Source organism: Geospiza fortis, unplaced genomic scaffold, assembly GCF_000277835.1.
Source record: "Geospiza fortis unplaced genomic scaffold, GeoFor_1.0 scaffold66, whole genome shotgun sequence".
In the NCBI taxonomy this organism is placed as follows: Eukaryota; Metazoa; Chordata; class Aves; order Passeriformes; family Thraupidae; genus Geospiza; species Geospiza fortis.
In genome coordinates, this window is record NW_005054312.1 from 2,986,696 (window position 1) to 3,001,793 (window position 15,098).

The following is a 15,098-nucleotide window of genomic DNA, read 5'->3' on the forward strand; positions in this document are numbered from 1 at the left end:
AACTGTTGTTACTCTTCTAATTTTCCTACTCTATTTACTGGTAATGTAGAGGACTGAAGCAATCATTAGGTTTGCAATAGGAGGCTTGGAGACCAGCACAGTTGTTGAAAGCTTTCTTCTAGACTCTCTTGCAGAATCTCTTGCAGATGGCTGCACTTTAAATGCCTGAAAGAGGAAAAAGAGAAAGTAACCAGAGAAGTGAAAAATTATTTTCCCTGCTTCTGGGTTCCCAAACCCATTTCTAAATGATTGAGGACAAAGTAGTAACTTGTTGAGGTACCCTGGTTTTTTTCCTAAGTCTTTATTCTTCAAATGTGCTGAAAAGCTCTGGCCACTTAACTTTGCTAACAGTATGAGCTGTTCAGTGAGAGGAAGACAGCAATCCTAAGGGAAGAATCTCAGCAGCTGTCCAACTTGCTGAGACTGATTGAGCTTAATGGTTAAGTTTGTTCCTTTATTGTTGATATCTTGCTTAAGCCATTCCTCTGAGTGCAGCTTATTTCATTTCTGCATTCAAAAGATATTGGAAAAAACATCTGTTTGCATGTATAAAAATCAAGGTAAGGTGTTGGTCATATGCCCTACCTACTGTTGGAATATCTGTAACAACTTTGGGTTGTCATAATTTTTCTTTCTTCTAGAAATGTTTACCTGTAAGATTGCCACATTAATGGTAACTTCATTTCTGGACAGCTGTTAAAGAAAAGATGGCCAAGTTATTTTGGTACTGGCCATCTACCCATGATCTAGGAATTTCAACACAGATAGTTTATTCAAAATATACAGTGTTCCTGTCCCTTGTAGTGATCTTGACCCTGTCTGAGAATAGATTTGTCATTGGGCTGCTTGCTGGATAGCTCCATCATGGGCTGGTTCCTTTGAGCTGAACTTTTACTACTTATAAAAAGAAATGTAAGTAGTAGGGTGTCTGAAATGTAGCATCTTAACTGGGATAAAATTCTGACTCCTTGCAATCTTGAGCTTTTGGGGGAAAATCCTTCCATTGTATAGTTAAACAAAATCCTCCTTTACTCAACTAGCTGGCGGCACTTGGCTGTCAGCACATCCAGGTGTGCTGATGTTCCAGCATATCCACCCACTCTTTTAACTGAGTAAGCAACAAATGATATCATACCCTTCTGCCTGGTAGGTTTAAAGCCATCCCATGCTGAAAATGCAAGTGACTAGAGTTTTTGCTTATTAGAAATAAGGAGTAATATAGTAGGGCTGTCTCCTGTGAATTAATAGTGTGTTAGCTTCGTGTCTGGACCTTTCCATTACAATTGTGCCAGGATCTGCTTCCAAAATTTGCATGTTCTGTAGATGTTCTGAGCAGCGTAATTTGGTGTATTTGATTGTATCATTGTGCCTTCATTTTCTTTCTCTTCCAAAATGTCTCCCTTATGTGTGTTATCTTTCTGGAAACTGCCTTCTTCTGTTACACCAAGTTTCTTCTTTTTCATCTGTATCCTTCTTTTCTCTGTCAGTCTTTCATCAGTGAAACAATGCAGATCAGAAATGAAAGAAGTCATACAGGCTGTGGTTTGGGATGAGAAGATCTAAAATTCCATTTCCAGCTTTGTCACAGGCATCTTGTGGGACTTTTTGCAAGTTACTTTACCTTACTCTGAACTTGTTCACTCTAAGGCAGTGAGTGACAGCACTTTGTAATGAATACTCTTTACTTGCAATGATAGTCATGTAATTTTGGCATATTTTGATCCAGCACATGATTTATTTATTTACTTTAATCTCTTGGGACAATGGTTGTGCTTTACTTTGCATGAATAAGGTTTCATATATATGAAATACTGTATGTGTCCATGATATTTACAGGAAGAATATTCCTGATACCAGGATTCAAATGTCATGAGTGCTTCTTAATCATAAGGCAATTGTACTTATTTTATTTACATTTCCTTTTGGGTAGGGGGGCTAGAAACTGTGTTCTGTACTACCTTTCAACACATGACAACAGATTCTGTTTGCTCACATATGTTTGAGAACCCGGATATTAAAAATGAGAAATGGTGATTGCTTTTGTCAAAACTGAATGGCTTCTCTCCACACACACCCACACTCAGTTGTTACATGACTCAAATTTTGCTCAAGTCTGTGTGGAATAATTCTCTTTCAAATGTGAGACCCTTTTCTGTATTATGAAGGATAAAGTGATTTAAAGTCTTTATATTAAAAGAGGTGATTTAAAATTGCAGACTGAGAGGGTTCACACTGACCACCAGATTTTGTCTGTTTCGGAGATGCTACCTATGGAGAGGATCTGCTGTGATGAAAGTAAACTTGTATCTTTTCATTAATTCTCATCTATGAGGGAGAGTTAAGCTGCTGTCCCAAGTGAATGTTTTAATGACCTCTCTGGAGTGTTTCAAAGCTTTGTCCCACTTGCATGATGCCAAGTGAAATGCACAAAATCTATCTTTGAGGCAACCCTGTCATTATACCTTTTGGTATATAATGTTTGTATTTGCATTTCTTTTGTTCTTGTATGTTGAGCTTTACCATGCCCAAAGGAGAACCTCTTGCACTTCAGAGAAACCTTTGTAAGACAAATGTTTGCTGTAATAAGTTAGCCTCAAGTGCTTACAACTCATATTTTAGAAATTTATACTAAAATACAAAAACATGAGTGTTGAATTGAAGATTCATGATAATGACTAACTACTTTTTTCAAAATGCATTAGTGGAAATTGTTGTTTAGTGGTGTGTCAATCAGCTTTTCATCACAACTGCAGTAAATTTTATCCAATAGTCAATTTTCAGTAACCTAGAAATGATACCTTGAGGCTTCTCTTAAAGAGGATTTTTTTGTGGCTTTAAAGAAAACTGTAATGTAAACAGCAGTGAAGTTCAAAGGTACTAAAAGAAAGGGCATCTTCTGGTCAAATAAACAACAGTTACTCTTGGCAAGCCATTTTCCAATGGATTGTTTTCAAATAAGTGGGTCTTGGACATTCCTTCCTGGGATTCTTTAGAATCAATTTTACTTTCACAAACCTCTAATTCCTATAATTAAATTTCAATGTGTGGTTTTTGCAAATAGTCTTCTCTCTAGAGAACAGATGGGTATAAACTTCGGAGATTTGGTTTCACAAAATGTAATGGCCAGTGGTTTTCTTGCTGCTGTTCTAGTTGTTCCCAGAATATTCATGTTGTTTTAGCTTTCTAACATTCTTGTTTTGACTTTCCACAGTTTTAACAGCGTGCAGCAAGGAACACACATCTTGTTCCGTGAGTTCAGCTTTGTCCAAGCCACCCCTCATAACAGGGCCTCTTTTCTTCGGACCTTCTGGAGGTGTTTCCGAACTGTGGGGAAAAATGGAGGCAAGTATTCCAGCATCTGCTGCTGTCCTGTTACCTTCGCATGAAAATCGCTACCCAGGCTATTCATGCACTATGAATACTGACCCTTCACATTGCATTCTAATATCCTAACATTATTAATGGGGAGAGAGCATAACATTTCCCTGTGGAATGGTTAAAAATGGCTCCCAGAATATAGCACTGTAGAAGCACCTTGTTGCCAGTGCTACTTCTGTAACAGAACAGCATGTCAAGCAACAATAGATCAGAGGGAGGACATTGTGGGCCTGTGCATTGAGATAGACAGGAAAAAAAATGTGCTGGAGGTTGATGGCTGGGACCCAGAGGAGGTTAGAATATTGGATGTGGAGCATGAGGGAAGGGGGGTGCTGAGATTCTCAGCCAGCTGGCCTCCTGAGTGCTTTCATTAGGAGCTGCAGGAGGCTGGGTTCAGTGGTGTGGGGCAGTTAACACTGCCACCTGAGCTGTGCCTGAACAGTCCTGCCATAGCTAGGTGATGCTGCAGAATTCTGATGGCTGTGGAAGAGGGACCACTGAAAACTGTGTGACCTCTTCCCCAAACCTACCCACAAGGAAAAAGCTCCAGTGCCAAAATAAATGCTCAGCACTGTGCTATCATGTCTAGCTATTCTTATATTACACTTGGTATATTAGGTATTACAGAACTGGCCTGAGTTCAAAATAAACTCATGTAACTACATGCAACTAAAATTGTTTTGTTTTACTTTTTAATTTAGTATTTTAAGCAAATACACTAAAAGTTGCTGTACAAATATGAATGTTGGTGGGGTTTTTTTTACTATAAGCCTCATTTTTTTGGCTATTCAGACTAATGTCTTTTGGCAGGAAAGACTAGAACCATCTCTTAAATATAGATAAAACCTTGCCTTCTGGCTAAGCTTTGCAACACTTCTGCTTTTGATGAACAGAGTTTGCCAGACTGTGAATAAACACTTTTTGACATATGCCATCTAGATCTTTGGCAATCACAGTTAAACATGACAAAATCTGTAGTAAGCTGTTGAAGTAACTGACTATGCTATCTATAACACCTTCTTCCCAGTGAGAGGTACTTTATGTTATAAATTTACTTTAGTTCAGGGATAATATTTTAAAGATTTGAGGTAAATTATATGATACTAATTTAACAGTATGCAGTAAGGACCTACCTGTTTTAAGATCAGGTCATAGTCAGGAAAAATAAAATGTAGACTCTTAGACGTATTTCTGTGGGGAAGTTAGAGATAACAGTGAAGAAGTCATCCACCAGAACTGCAGCTGTTTGTGGTAAACTGTATTGAAAATTTGAGAAGAAGCTCTCTGATGCAAAGTATCCAGTGCAGTACTTTCAGTGCAAGTTTTCATCAGGCTTCATTTACCCAGCACCAACCTCAGCCAGATGAAGAGCACCTGGATTTGTTGTAAAGAATGGACAAGTTTTAGCTTCATAGTATCTCCTTTCTCTTTAACTTTTAGTAGTTTTGTGTGAGTATGGAAAAGACCATAGAAGAAAGTGTAATTACCAAGGTACTTTGAAGAGAAAGGGTAATAAGCACAGGAACAAAAGCTCAGCTGGATGTTGCTAAGCTCTGGTTGTGGCCTAAAAGGAGTTCAGTGTGTATTTTTCTAACTTTGAAGTCCACTAGCTTCACTTTTTAGTCTGGGTAAATATTACATGTTTAGCTGTATATTTATACATCTACATACATTTTCTGTTTTACACAAACCAGACACAGAAATGCATCATTTTGGATAAATTACTGTCAATATTTTCATCCACTTAGTCCAATTTCTGTGGTTCTCTAGTCATAATTATAGACTAGAACCTCAATATTTTTCATTTCAGTTTTACTTGCTATGGATTTTTTTTTTGCTATACCTGTATGTAGAGGAACTCACAACATTCATGGCCACTTAAGAATTAAACTCATTTACTGAGAAGCTGAACCTGTGCAATGTGATGGGTGAAATATCGTCATGACCACACTCAGGCATAGAGTAGACCTAGATGTTTTTTCTTAGCTATGTTTGCATGGGAAACCTATGCTGAAGCAGACTCTTGGGAGGACCTGTGGACCCATGGAGAGAGGAGCCCATGCTGGACCAGCTTTGCTGGCAAGACTTGTGACTCCATGGGGGACTCAAGCTGGTGCAGTGCATTCATGCAGGAGACTGTACTCCGTGGAAGGGACCTACTCTGAGTAGGTTGTGATGAGCTGCAGCCCTTGGAGGAGGGTATTGTGCTGCAGAAGTTTGTGGAGGAGTGTCTGCGGAATGCCATATTGGAGCTGGGGAAGAGAGCAAGGAGATAGAAATGGCAGAGACAATGTGTGACAAACTTCCTGAACTCCCTGTGTCACTTTGGGGAGGGAATGTAGTAAAGAAATCAGGAGTGAGGTTGAACCCAGAAAGAAGAGAGGGCTGAGTGGAAGGTTTAAGATTTGGGTTTATTTCTCACTATCCTACTCTGATTTCATTGGTAATAAATTCAATTTCATTTCCCCAAGTCAAATCAGTTTTGCCTGTGATAGTAACTGGTCAGTGATCTCTCCCTGTCCTACTCTTGCTTCATGAGCATTTAATTATATTTTCTCTTGATTGTCCAGTTGAGAGGGACAGAACAGCTTTGGTGGGCACCTGGTCAGGGTCAAACCACCACAAGGAGGAAAGTTATAGAATCCTGGTAGGAAATTCTTCTTATGGTTATAAACTATGCAACAGAGCATGGAACAAACAACCTGCTGTTTCTGAAATGAGTAGCAATATAGCTTGGGCTAACATTGGAATATTGCTTTTGAGACCTGAACTAGAATTTCTGCATTCAATGCCCTGTGAGGTGTATGAAGTGTTATTCATCAAATGGCCACTTTATGTCAATGGAATTTCTGTGTGCCGAAAAGGATGAAAATATACCCTTTGTTTTCTACAGCACGATTCTTATCTGCCCCAGTTTTCTCTCTGGATTTGTTTCTGAGCAGAGATTGCTCCATTCTTCATCACTGATTTATGTCTGTGAAGAACTATGAAAGCATCTTTTGTCTTCCTTTGTCAGAAGTAGTACATTCACTAACTTCCATGTCTTCTAGGTTGTTCTTGGTTTTATTTATTCCTTTATCATAAAAGTGTTTACTTCTGTTTCCCCCTCTCTCAATTACTTTGCATTTCATTCCAGATTGGAATTTCATGTTTTAGGAGTGGGTGGTGGCTTTTTCTTAATTTTCTCCATCTGTGGAGGGTATCCCTGATAAACGACATAAATACCAACCCTATGAGGATGTAAGTCCACCTAATAAATAACTTACATCAAAGCTTGTACACTGGCTGGAGGGAGGCAGGCGAGAGTATTAAAGATGTAAGATGATGCAATTTTGTGAGCTTATATAAACTCACAAAACCCCCATATTTTTGCTTCTGAGTGTGTAATTGGGATTTTAGAAAAGTAGGCAATATCTCACGAATAAGTTAAGTGATTGCTTAATCTGTCTGGTAGCTGTTCCTCTTTGATGCAGGGAAATTTACTTCTTTGTCTGTCAGTCTTGACCATGCCTTGACTTGGAATGTGCATGTCATTCACCCAAGCAGATGCACCTAGCCATGATCTGAAATGGCCAATAATAGAGAAATCTGTCTGAACACAAGCAGTGCTTAAATGTAACAATCTGTGTGTGTGCAGAACCATGTATACAGTAACTGAAATGCACTAACATTACTGTTTCTCTTGGGAAATTGCTGTAGATGTTACTTTTCTACTTAATTCCTTATCCTTTTGAATTACTGGGAAATAGCTCTTCATGGAGAAATATAGCATATTTTATGTTATTTTTCTGTGATGTTAGCTCTGTTACTTGATAGGTTGCAGTTACCTTGACTGTTTAAAGTCCTTTTGTTTGGAGGCTAGATTTATTATTTCTTTTATCTTTGAATAGTAAGGGAAATTTACTAGCTTCAATAAATGTGATGGTAACACTTCAAAAAGTAAAGAAAAATTTGTTGTTTGGGGGGGATTGTTTGTTTGTTTATTTTTTCTTAAGAGGATTTCTTTTTGGTGATATGCTGATTCCATCTTACAGGATTTTCCAGTAGGTTTAGAAGCTTAGTAAGATGCAGAGTTCTGTTTTCAAGTATGCATAAGCATATCTGGGATTCCGTGCATTGGGAGTGTGATACCAGGACTAGAAGGAAACAGATGGATGTGATCCAGTGTCAAGAAACTGAGGTTTCTTGGTGAAAAATACATCACAGAATTTCTTGTGACAGAATTATAGAATATGCTGAGTTGGAAGGGACCCATCATGATCACTGAATCCAGTTCCTGGCCCTGCACAGGACAACCCCAAGAATCACACCATGTGCCTGAAAACATTTTTCAGATGCTTCTTGAATTCTGTCAGGCTGCTGCTCTTACCTCTTCCCTGGGGAGCCTGCTCCAGTGCCCAGCCACCCTCTGGGTGAAGAACCCTTTTCCCAATATCCAGCCAAAGTCTCCTCTGACTCAGCTTCATGTCTTCCTCGAGTCTTGTCCCTGGTCACAAGAGAGGACAGATCAGTGCTTGCCCCTCTCCTTCCCCTTGTGAGGATGCTGAAGACTACAATGATGTTTCCCCTTCGTGTCTTCTCCAGGCTGAACAGAGCAAGTGATCTCAGCCCATTCTCATATGACTTTCCCTCCAGACCCTCCACCATCGTTGTAGCCCTTCTTTGAACAATCTATAGTAGTTTAACGCCTTCCTTATATCACGACACCTAAAACTGCCCCCAGCACTCGAGCTGAGGCTGCTCCAGTGCAGAGCAAAGTGGGACAATCCCTTCCTTTGCCCGGCTGGTGCTGCTGGGCCTGATGCTCCCCTGGACAGGGTTGGCCTTCCTGGCTGCCAGGGCACTGCTGACTCATAATCCACTTTCTGTCGACCAGGACCCCTATGTCCCTTTCCTGTGGCACTGCCCTCCAGCCTCTTGTTTCCCAGTCTATCCGCACATCCAGGGTTGCCCCATCCCAGGTGCAGAATCCAGCACTTGCCCTTGTTAAATTTCATGTGGTTGGTGAATGCCCAGACCTCCAATTTGTTGGGGTCTCTCTGCAGGGCCTTTCTGCCCTTGAGAAAAGGGCTTTGCCCAGTTTAGTGTCATTGACAAACTTACTTAGTATTCCTTTGAGTCCCACATCTAGGTCATTTATGAAGATGTTGAGAACTGGGAATAAGATGGAGCCCTGTGAAACCCCACTAGTGAGAGGTCACCAGTGAGTTTCTTACCCCATTCACTATAACCCTTTGTGTCCTCCTTTTAACTTGTACCAACGATACACAACACTCACAGAGGTGGTTAGAGGACAGCTTGTGTTTGTTGAAGCATAATGATCAGTTAGCAACAGATTTCTCCCAGAGGAAGGCAGAATGGCCAGAAGTCTTGTTTTCCCTCTGCTTGTGCTTAAATTGACCTCTTGGAATCTATCTGACCTGCTCTTTTGAATTGTCTGTTCCTCAGGACTCTTTAATTAAAACTGTGCTTTCTCAGTTTAAACGGCCCCTGCAGAGTTCTGCTGTGAAGCCTCATAAGGTCAACATATGCCTCTCCCAACCCCCATGGCTTTCATGTCTTGTTGGTTCTCTGTTTTTAATTAAAAAGAAAGATTTTTTCCTTAAATGCTTTCCAGCCAATTAGAGAAATTTTGCACTGAGAAACTTGTTCCAGGCCTGATGTACTGAGAAGTGAACAGAAAGCTCAGTCAGAACCATTGGCACTTCTTTTCTAGAGCCCCAGCTTTCTTTGGTGCTTTTCAACAGCTTTTCTTTTTTTCCTTCTTTGCACCTCCCCCCCTCCCAATTTAGAACTGCTTCCAGCAAAAATAGCTGTTGTTTGATACCTTGGATTTAGCACTGAAATGTAAAACTGCTGTAGAAAGTATGTTAGACTATATTGCCTGAGAATCCTTTTTGCAGACACTTGCCTCCCCTTCAGACAAAAGGTACTGTTACTGTTCATATTGAAATAAAATCTTATAAAATGACCAGGTTTCTTTCACTTTCATCACATGGTGTGATGGCTACCTCTTTGCTTCTGCACACTTGAATTAGGAAATTGAAAGCCTAGCTGTCTCGGGAGCTTGTGGAAAGGGAGGTTGACCACAACCAAGCACACAAGCTATGTCATGAAATGAGAAGAGTGGTAAGCCTCTATGACTAATTCTACTTGAGTTTGCCAGGAAGGCTAGGTTCCTTACAAAAATGAAAGAAATGTCTTATCTATATAATTCATGGAACTTGGAGATGGAGAAGAGCTAAATGGACCACTGTTCTCCCAGCTCAGTTTTGAAATATGCTATTTTAATGCATTTTTGCTGACAAGATTACTTTCCTGAAGTTACAAAATCCCTTCCTTTGCTAGTGTCATTCTAATGCTTCCATATGTTATTCTTTATATTAAATTACTCTGCCTTTTTTTTACTCCCACCTTTGTAAGCTTTTAGACTATCTTCATTTTTAGCTTAGCCAGTCTCTGCTAAGTGAGATGTTTAGAACAATACAGTGGTGATCACAGTAAATATCACAATCTTTTTTCCGTTCCTTTTTGTTACTAAAACTAAATCAGATTTTTATAGCATGTTATTGTAGGAAATCTTTTGTAAATCAGTGAGGTCTCACAGCATGTCCTAAAGATAAGTTAGCTGTGTTTTCTGGAAATTCATTCTGCAGTGAAATAGCCTTGGCTGAAATGATTGATCTCTAACCTTACTCATGTCATAGCTCCTTCATGCTACAGTTACAACTGTTGCTATTTATGATTTATCAGTGTAGCTCTGCCTGGAAGCACTCATCACTCTGGAGTATCAGGACAAAGGATTTCTGAAGCTGGGGAGAAATAAGTGGAGGATTACATTTTAGAGATGGTGAGATATATCTACAAGGCATTGTAAGTTAAAACGTCTGCATTACATAGATCTATAATGCATTGCAGTAATCATTTGTAGAAGTGGGTCAGTGATGGAGTCTTCAGCTAGTCTCTCCCTGAATTCAGTTCATGCCATTCTGTCAAGGCAGTTTGTGAAATTAAATGTAGTATACTGAAAATCCTTCTTGTCTAATCTGGTTTGGGTTTATTTTTTGCCCCAGTATTATATTTCCTTTTCAGCTGTCTCTGAGCATACACCAGCTCTTCTTAATATTCAAATTTTTTTTCAATTTAATATTCCAGATGTGTATCTCTCTAGATTTTTTATAAACCAGTAAATGTTTCTGCTTGTTTTCTAATGTTTTCTGGCTATTTTGTGTCTTTTGACACTTCTTCACTGGTTGTGTCATTGGCAAATTAAATTAATATGTTCTTTACTTTTTGTCCCAGATGAGCAAAACAGTTAAATAAGCAGTGATCATTGTTGCATTCTGCTAAGCAATTATCCAAAATTCAAATGGTAATTATTATTACTATTTGCTTTGCAGTCTTTGGGCAAGTTTCCTATCCCTATGACAGCATTCCTTTTCAAACCAACTGAAATGGATTTTTTTAATTAAGACTTTTTTAGGTTCCAATGTAGGCTTGAAGAGTTAGTATTACAAATTGTGAGGAAGTTCCCTGGAGCAAAACTAGATTGTTTGACCTGGCCTGGGATTCTGAATGCTCCATGTTTCTTATATTAAATAAACTTGGTCTATCTCTTCTGCCATTTGTGACATGTCTTGAAAGATGATCTGCACATTTTATATGTATAGGCAATCATCTAATAGAATGTCTATGAAGCCTTAGTTTCATTAATTAGTATGTTTTATATTTTCTGATCTATTCTTCAGTAGCAGAGGTGCTGAAAGGGAGAGGTAGAGAAAGTAGGTGAAAATCTTGTTTTGTCTCAATTCCTTATACTGTGACTTTCTGCAAAGAGGTTTTACGAGAAGGGTCTCAGTGAAGCCCGCATGTGCTTTCAGACCAATGTTGGCTCTTAGTCTGCCCTGAGAGGTGAAAGTACCTAAACTGAGGAACCATTATCTTCATCCCTTCTCTGTAAACCCTAAATCATACTTCTGCCCCATGCTGTTAGCTTCAAGTGTGTGTCTATGCTGTGTAATGCAATGTTTACATAGAAAACTAAGCTGGGGGTTTGTGTTTCCATATGGTACAATTTAGCACTATCTCAGAATACTAGCTTGGGACCTGGAAGTTGCAGAGCTGTATTGCTCTGGCAGCAGCCTGAGCCTAGTTGATCTGTCTCAGCAGATCAGTGGACATAAGGGGAGTGTTGTTATGGTGAGTCTGCCCTCATTTCTGTGGAATAAACTCTAGCATCTCTGTGTTGAGCTGCTGTGAGCGCTGTAGCTGCAATCTGAGGAAGAAGACTGTGAAGGAGGAATGTGTGTTCAGCATGAACAGAAGAGTAGGGACTCTCTTTCACACGTGTAATTAAGTCTTTGACATAGCCTTGGTACTAGGAGTTATCATTTTAAGTGGAGAGATAACTATGTTTTTGTCTAGCTGCACAAAAAATCTCTGAACAAATAATTTTTGTGTCTTTATCATCCCAGGTTCTTCTTCAGCTTTTCTCTTTCATGGTCTTATTATTTATAGTTTCCATCACTACACATTCACTTCCTAGTTTTTCTAAATTAATTCAGCTGATTTATATACTGTGCTCCTGACTCTACAAAATGTATCTCATTCATTGGATTTAGCAGACCTGACCTATATCTAGAAGCTTTATTCTGTTTGTTCATTGGGAATTTGCACAACTACAATTTCTGGCCCCCTATTCTTCCACTTTATCTATTTGTTATACTCACAAAGGCTTTATATTCAGTTATTTTGGTAAAATAAGCTTGAGAGTGCCATTTATTTCTTTTGAGGAATTTATTTTCCCCTGTGTTGTTAAAAGGACTGACTGAATTTCTTTTTCTATAACTATATTACTGAACTCTTCCAGTAAACCATTTATTGTTAGGCAAGATAATTTGATCCTAGAAACTTTAAACCTATCAGGAAGTCCCTACTTTGCGCTTTGTTTTGAGGTCTTGGTTCTATTCCGTATGCTCATGTTTGACTAAAGTGTAATGTTGAATTAAGTACAGAAATTCTTGCATCCTTTTCAAGTTGCCCTACCTCAGTAGTAAACATCTTGCAATCTGGTTTAAATCAGTATGATCAGGTATAACGTTGTTGTATATGATGCAAAGGATTGTTGGCTTACACTTTGTTATGCCGCTTTCAAGGATCCTAGATGAGTATCAGTAGAAGTGATCTGCATGCATGATTAGTACTTTGATATGCTACTACTACTCTGTGAAATGGGGATAAGGTATTACTATGGAAAACCTGTAATCTGCAAATGAGTTATGAAATGTAGTCAGTAATATTTATAAGTTAAGCATGATCCATTTTGAATTTGTCACAGGACATGACTGTGGTAATGTACAGTCTGTCAGTCATAAGCTGATCTGAGGGTGATTTGAATTCTGTGATCCTACTAAGCATGAATCTCATAACTTCTGTTGGAAAAATTGAGCTTTCTTTATCTTGGATGAAGAGATACTTAAATATCCATCACTTCTTGACCCCTTTTTCTCTTAGAGCATATCCCATCGGATTCTTCCAAAGAGATCTCTGAAGTCATTAAAGTATGCTCTCCTGAAATCCAGGGCTGTGGTCCTTCTAATTCCCAGGTAGATACATTTCTGAAACTTTTATAAAATGGTTTTTCAGGTATAAAGAAAAACACCTTAGAAATGCTTCAGGCACAGGAAAAGCTTACACAGAAGTTCACACTTTCCTAGACTGCAATGTCAGTTAGCCAAAACCCAAAAATCCGTAGGATAAAAGCTTTGCTAATTCTAATGTTCACATAGATACTTGTCAAATCCTGTCTTCTCTGAGGTTTTCCTGCATTAAGGTTCAGACCCAGAAATAGTCAAAATTTACATCAGCTAATTTAATGAATTTGTATAGATTCTCCAGTAGAACTTAGGTAATATTTGTAATGCAGTAACCTGGTGTTTCTCGGTAGAAGAAGCCATAGCATCAAGGGGGGCCGGAAAGTAAATGAAGTACACAATAAAACTAAAGTAAACTGAACATTTGAGAAGAATTTTTTTTTTCTGTTTGGAAATGCAAGTGTGTGAGATTCCCAAGTGTGTTACTAGTGTTCATTTTCATAGAGGGTAGGGAGAGATGTCAGGAAAGGCAATATTGTGCTGAATAGAATTTTAAGTCTTCCCCTTTAATTCCTTTGTGTTGTAGGACAAACTCATTGAGAACTATCTTCATCCCTTTCTCTAGTCAGCTCTTTACCTGTCCATTTTTTTTATTATTTATATCTGTTTTGATCATCTGTTTGTCAAATATGTTTCCTTCCAGCTATGGTATCTGCTTATCTGTTACCACTTTTCTCCCTACTCTTTCTGGAGAAAGGTATTCCATGGAGTAATAGGTATTACATATTCCAAGTAATGGAAGGAGTTAAGGTATTACATATTCCAAGTGCTCATCTAGTCTTCAGTAAAATTTCCCTTACATAATTCCCAGAATAACTTAAACATTTTCTGAAAAGAAGTTAAGCTGTCAGTTCTTTTTGCATGAGGTTATCTCTGCATCACGATCTGATATCAGAAACAAAGCTTTTTCTTTATTTCTTCTTTCTCATCCCCATTCCCCATACTGCTGTTAGGTATTTCTTCATTCTGCTGGCAGAGGCAGAAGGATAGGTGTGCTTTGGAAAGTTACAATGCAAAGCAAATGCTAGTTAACATGATTAGAATAACTAGCAGTTAATATTACAGCTTATTCCTGAAAGAATTTTTTTTTTGGTCTACTTTGATTGGAAACTTTTCTTATCAAACCCTTGAAATGACTGAGCAAGTGTAATTTTCCTTAAGGTGCTGAGAAGTGTTTCATGGCTTTCTTCTGTGACGGACAGGACCTCAAATGTGATGTCTTAATTTCAGAATGATGATTATTGATAACACTTTTCTGTACCTACTCTCTAAGGATCTCCAGGTATTTTTCAGGCATTAAGGATTGAAGCTTCCCAAAATTTTTGACAATACTCTTTTCATTTAAGAGTTCCAGAAAGTGAGACAGGGAAATGAAGTAATTAGCTGAAGTTCGCATAGTCAGAGTTCAAGATGTTTGGCCTTTTGACATATTACTCCAATTTTATATGCTGAAGTTGTATTTTTTACAGATACAGGATTGCTTTACTGTGAAACAAGTAGGAAAACACATATATGTTGGTATGAAGCAACATTGTCTGCATAAATTGTAAGAATCTGTCATCTTTTTTTGTTTTTTAAATGTTTTGAGAGTACTCATTTACTCAGAATGGTGGATCACTGTGCATGAGCTGTGTGGGATGGTGCAGGATGTATTTGTAGTTGTTTTCAAGTTTGACGTTACAGCCCCCTTTGCTACATGCTTTTCTCAACAGTCTTTAGAGCAAGATAGAAATCAGTTAATTAACATACATCATCGAGTTCATCATCTTGTTGTAGAACCACATGCTCAGTATTGTTCTCCTGACAATTCTTTGCTCTTTAGAGGGGAAGGTTATTTCATGTGTGTACAATACCTGTGTGAAAGTGTGTACCCTGTCTGACAGTGTCTTGGCTCATAAGCAGTTTGGTGCTTAGCTGGTAACTGTATCACTTAGAAAGCCAGTCTTGGTGTACAGAAGTTGCTGGCTTCTAAAGTAAAATTGGCAAGAGATTATCCCTTTTGAAGAAGCTCAAAATAGAAACTTCTTTATATGCTGAAGTATATTCTTTATTCATCTTCCCTAATTT

The 15,098-nt window shown here is 38.5% G+C and overlaps 1 protein-coding gene across 1 annotated transcript in view; it reads left to right on the forward strand.

The window, feature by feature from the left end:
• The window catches only part of CUNH11orf49 (chromosome unknown C11orf49 homolog), a 69,291-nt gene that overhangs the window by 12,841 nt on the left and 41,352 nt on the right, over positions 1–15,098 (forward strand). The window contains exon 3 of the mRNA XM_005419443.2: positions 3,212–3,342. Within this exon, the coding sequence (XP_005419500.2) occupies positions 3,212–3,342 (131 nt within the window). The remainder of the gene's footprint in view (positions 1–3,211; positions 3,343–15,098) is intronic.